At 35.4% G+C, this 5706-nt stretch overlaps 1 protein-coding gene across 1 annotated transcript; it reads right to left on the bottom strand.

Moving 5' to 3' along the window:
- Positions 1 to 1551: 1551 nt before the first annotated feature.
- LOC133688469 (uncharacterized) lies at positions 1552 to 3062 on the bottom strand. The gene is made up of 3 exons (XM_062107960.1): positions 2435 to 3062; positions 2286 to 2357; positions 1552 to 1800 (listed from the first exon to the last, which is right to left on the bottom strand). The coding sequence occupies exons 1-3, from the start codon at positions 2990 to 2992 to the stop codon at positions 1798 to 1800; spliced, it is 633 nt and encodes a 210-aa protein (XP_061963944.1). The 5' UTR covers positions 2993 to 3062; the 3' UTR covers positions 1552 to 1797.
- Positions 3063 to 5706: the final 2644 nt, after the last annotated feature.

Here is a 5706-nt window from a genome sequence, read left to right as displayed (position 1 = left end):
TATCAACACAAATATTATTCTGTAATGGAAAAACATGGGGATTCAGAATTAAGAGTAAGGATTTGAAAGTTAAAAGGAGAGATTTGGGAGAGTTTCTGTAGGGATTTGGATTTAAATAGTCCATTACAAATTGATTCTTTCTGGTAGATTGGTTTTGTTGAGTGATAAGGCTGTTGTGTGGTGGTTTTGGGTGGCTAATATGGTGTGGTTTATGTTGGGTATGGTTGCGGGTAACTGAAAGAGGGGCTGTTGTGGTTGATGAGGGTTGGCAGCAATGATTTTGGGGCTGTTGAGTGGTGGTTCGTGGCTGAAATTGACAAGACTTGGGGATTGTTTGGGAAGCATAGTGATTGTTAGATCTGATGCTGCTGTACAGTGGATGTGGTGTGTAGGATGAGTTTAGACAGTGGCGGTTATGTTGGACAGCAGGGTTGTGGTCTTGCACTGGATCGATTGGTTGTAGAAACAACCAAAAAATACCTGTGCTCTAATACCAAAGCTGATGTGGGACATATAAAATTGAACAAAAGTACGAGGAGAAATAAGAAAGCTAAGATGCAGAAGAAGAGATGCTGAAGAAGAGAAGAATAGTAGATGAAGAAGAGAAAGAAAAGGAGGAGTTGGAGAAGAGGATAAAATATTAGAAGAAAGAGATAGAAGAAGAAAAGGAGTTGTAAAAAGAAAAAAAGGAAGATAAGGAGGAGGAGGAGGAGGAGAGATGGGAGAAGAGAAGCATGTCACTTTTCTTATTTCATCATCAATAATCTCACCATAATGTAGAAAATTACATCTAAATCATCAGAACAAAGAAACCCTAGTAAAAAAAAAAAGAGGCTTATAACACACTAAATAAAATGTCTAATAAATCAATATAAATTAAGCCCAATAATAATGGGTTGGACTATACTCCGTTACCAAGTCTTCAAATGCAATTATGCATCTCTGAATGAAACCTACACAATAGCCTCCTAAGGTTTTATGATGCAATAAAATATTAATTCTTTTATACCCAATTTTTTCCCGTCAAGATCATAGAGAAGGCAGTGACAAAGTTCAATTGCGCTGAAACCCTCTTAAGCATGCTTCACCCAATTACAAATTGCAGTCCTCAAACTAAGTATGTGGATGGAGCTAAGGTAGAAGATTTTCATAGGAGAGCCGAGGCAACTACACAACGGACATGAAACTAGGGTTGCAAGTCATTGCGGGAAGGGGGCAAACTATGGAGGTCTTGGTGGACATTTCATGCACAGTAAACCATCTTAATTCTGAGAACAAAATACTCATTCTCCCCAATAGAATAGCTGCTGTGATAGTCAGCATATTCTGAAAGCACATTATAAGAACCCTAAAATCTAATGCGGATTTGCCACCAAATGTGTGTGGATTACATCATAACTATTTATTTTTAAAATAGTCAGGGTTATTGATAACGAAAATAATTATTCATAAAGTATAACATTATTAGTGATATCGTTTCACACATGCTCCTCGTCAGTATATAACAAAGAAACAAATTAATCTTTTTTCGCTAATTGTATGGAAAAAAAAAACAAGAAATATTAGCTTTCATACTACGGTGAAATACGGGGATACAGTTGTTGCTCATAAATTAATCTTTTGTCCTAATTGTACTTGTAAGTAGATCACACCACGCTATTGATCACAATGAATGAATACACTGAGCACGTATCATTACCTATGAGGTGGTGGCAAGACCATACTATTTACCTCCAGCACCCAACTTTTAATTTGTCCAATTCAAGACAGTCAGCTTGATATGCTGAAATTCCCATGTCACTGAAAAGATCAGATAGCAGCTCAAAGTTAGCAAATCCACTTGGATGGTACAGAATCTACCATCTAATATGACCAATGTAATAGCAAAATCAACCCCTAGCATAATAAAAGCATTAGGATATGGTTCAGATCCCTCTTGCATTCCAGCATATAAACAGCTGAACACCAATTCACAGTGAACAAGAAACCACAACATGACATGCTAGAGCTTCCAAATCTGAGGGCGATTGGGGAAAGGATCTTGCTTGGCAAAAACTAGATGAATAACCCATCCTTCAATTCTTTTTACCCATTCATCATCCATCCCTCCCCTGACATACACAGCCTTATGGATTTGGCAAATTACAAAGATGGGCATGGCCTTAGATATAAGTTGCAATGGACAGCAATAAGTGATCCATCCCCCTCTAAACTCAGAGCAACTTGATCTCCCTAATCTTGATGGCGTTTATAAAATTAATACAGAAAACAGTTTATAAACTGACCTGAGGGTAACAATCTTGATGCTCAACTTTCTGATTATTTGTATTCACAAACACTTGACATGATACTCTTCCCTGAAACATTTCAAAAACTCAGATTACTTACTAAAGCAGCACGAAGAAGAAATTAAAATTAAAAAAAAATGACTTACTTTGATTGGGATTTTGAAAAGCAAGAGGCCAAGGTCTCCTTCAACCTGTGTATCAGTATCGAAAATAATAACACCTCTAGCTAAATCCTGAATCAAATAAAATACATCCTTTATAACCTCAAGACCATTTAAATCAAGCCTTGCATCCACATACGAACTCCTTCTGGCTCTGATTTTCCCTCCCTTTGAATTCACAAACCCTAGCTCTCTCCCTCTGTACCCAACCGAAACTACAAGAGAATCGTAATCCAGAGAGAAGAAATCCCTGTTTTCAACTTTAATTGTGAGGGAGAATGAGACGTCCAGAGTAGGTTCAGGGGACGAGTTCACTCGGATGTGGTTGAGTTTGATTCGGGATAGTTGGATCGCCGGGTCGGAAGGGTAGAGGAGGTAGGCGGCGGCCGAGAGGAGGAGGATTGCGGTTGTGAAGAGGAGACAGCGGCGGTGGATGTGGTTTGGAGGTCGATGGTAGTAGGAGAGAACGATGACGTTTTGGGGATAGGAGTCCGGGTGGGAAGGTAGAGAGGTGTACGGTACGGAGGAGGTTTTTGAAGTCATGGTCGAATTATCTTGTCGAGTTCTGATCCGTTCCAAAAAGTATAACAGAACATTACTCCTTTGTGTATGGGCGAAGGTTTGTGTCTCTGATGACGTGTCAAGTTATTATTGATTTCTTCAGTTCACCAAGAAAAGAATTAAAAAGATAATTTTCTCCTTGCAGTTTACTAGAGGCTCCACTTTAGCAATTATTAAATTAAATAGGTGGCACTTGTTGGGTTTTTTCCAACAGAAAAGATAATATTAAGTATTTTTTAAAAAATAAAAATTAAAAATTAAAAATTAAAAATTAATTCAATTGAATTGTCCAAACCTTAAAAGGGCTTGAGACATGAGGTCCAGGCACAAAACAAAAGGATCCTCCGTGTTAATGAAAGAAAGGTTTTCCCTCTGTTTTAGACTCTTAGTCTTAGGTAAAGCACCAGAACAGGAGAGGATCCCAGCAGGAAACTTAAAAAGACTCACAGTATAGAGAGTAAAGAGAAGGTCAACATCTCACATCAAGCTTTGTGTTTAGTGTCATTTTTGGAGTCTTGAGGACGGGCTTCTGTTAGGTCGTGGGAGCAGCTTAGGCCTCAAGAAAACGGATTGCAGCTGTTAGATTTGAAGAAGGTAGTATGGAATGGACTGTGGTTGCAAGAATGGGTTCTGAGAAGGCAACTTCCTCGGTTCTTAAAGGAAGAACAAGGTGAACAATTTGGGGTGAATGTTTAAAAATCAGACGTCTGTTAGAAGGGAATTATGTTAAATTAAAGCCTTTTTAATTTGCCCCGTAAACTTTCAAAACCTTTCAATTAATCCCATAATTGTCTATAATTTAAAATATCCTTGCAATTTCATCCCTAACCTTCTTCAATTAAGCCCCTATATTTCATCTTCTTTTACAAAATGGTCCTTAGTCTAGGGTTTCCTTGATTAAGTCGTCAATTAACCCCTTACACTTCTAATTCTTTCATTCTTACCCTTGATTAGTCAATAAACCCCTATATTTTTTTGCATCCTTTTCATTCTTATCATTGGATTAATTTATGTAAATTGACTTCCAAACTTTAATTTTTATTCAATGAAGTTCCTAATTGCATTAATTAGGCCAATCCAAAGCTCAATTAAGTCCATAAGCTTGTTGATTCTTCCATTTTTCACAAAATTGACTTCAAACTTTATTTTCCTTTCAATTAAGCCCTTTCAAAGTTCAACTAGGTCCTTAGTTTTTCCAATTTTAGCAAGTTTGCTCCCATCTCCAACCTTCTCCTTAATTAGACCCTCAACTATCAAAAATTTTCTACCAAACTTTGCAACCTTGTCCATATTGGTCCTCGAACATCTAATTCATGCAGTCTAGACCAATTTCAGTCTATTTTTCAAAATTTCTTCATCAAGACCCCATATTATCTATCCATTTAGCGTTCTAAACAACTAGGAATTAAATGTGTGCCCAATTATGATCCAAATTACTACTACTACTACTATTATAAATTTTGTTTTTTTTGGGTAAATAAATTGAATATTTTTTTGCAAGAAAAATATTTTCTACATGAAAAATAAAATTTTTTAGGGGAACTAAAAATTATATTATGACAATTGCTATGACTTTCTCTTATTGTTCTTGGATGAAAACATTATAATGAAATTATCATAGTAAATTCTCAATTGCTTGGAAATTGTGCCAACAACTTCAAGCCCCGGGATATAGCTACTGAACCATATAGCTTGTAATTTCATTTTAAAGCGTGAAATAAACTCTACTTTAGTCCTAAGAGTATCAACCAAAGATCAGTTTGCACTTCTCTAAGAAATGCCCCCTGTAACTAATAAGAAGATATATCCTGATATTGACTTTCTCAAGTCAAGACAACCAACAAAATCAGAATTTGAATAAAGAATTGCTTATAAATGATCAAATTATCTATATATAAACTTGTAGTCTTTAGTAACTTAAAGGTATCATATGAATTTCTTTGTAGCTCTCCAATGGTCCAAACCTAGATTACCTTGATATTTTCCCAACATTCCAACTATATATGTAATGCTATGTCTTCTGCAAACCTAATCATACATTAAACTCCTAAGCATAAAAGCATAAGGAATATTCATTTGTTCCCTCTTTAATTGTATTTTCGATGCATTTACTCCCATTTCATAATTTTCAATGTCTTTTCAATAAATCAAATTTAAAGAAATAAGTTTACGATGCATTCACGTCCATTTCATAAATCTTGATTACTTTTTTTATCGAATTAATGTTAACGTTGTTTTTTGAAAACAACCAAAATACAAAAAAAAATAAGAAAATCAAAAAATCAAAATAGGGAGCAAAATAGTCAAGTGAGAAAAAGTACAGAACAAGAAAAATGAAGGACTAAAAACATATATAATAAAGATATTCTTAGGATATACCTAGAGCAAGGGATCAAAATAAAAATGTTTCTAAGTAAATAAGTGTAAATAGAAAAATGAATAATGTGAAAGGAGGGGGAAGCAAAAGAAAAAGGAGAGAAACCCTAGCCATTATAGGAAGAGATAAAGAAAGAAAAATAAAGTGAGAGAGGGGAGGAAAGTATAGCTGAAATTTGAAAGAAAAACCTTAGCCATAAAAAAAAGGAAAAAAACTCTCATCTTCTTCCTCTCTCCCATAAAGAACAAAATCCTAGCCACCAAAAGGAAAGACCAAGCTTCTATATGAAAAAAATAAAGAGAAGAAAAGGAGAAAAAAT

The sequence above is a fragment of the Populus nigra genome, chromosome 3, assembly GCF_951802175.1.
Source record: "Populus nigra chromosome 3, ddPopNigr1.1, whole genome shotgun sequence".
Classification (NCBI taxonomy): domain Eukaryota; kingdom Viridiplantae; phylum Streptophyta; class Magnoliopsida; order Malpighiales; family Salicaceae; genus Populus; species Populus nigra.
This window is presented reverse-complemented; position numbering and strand designations above follow the sequence as displayed.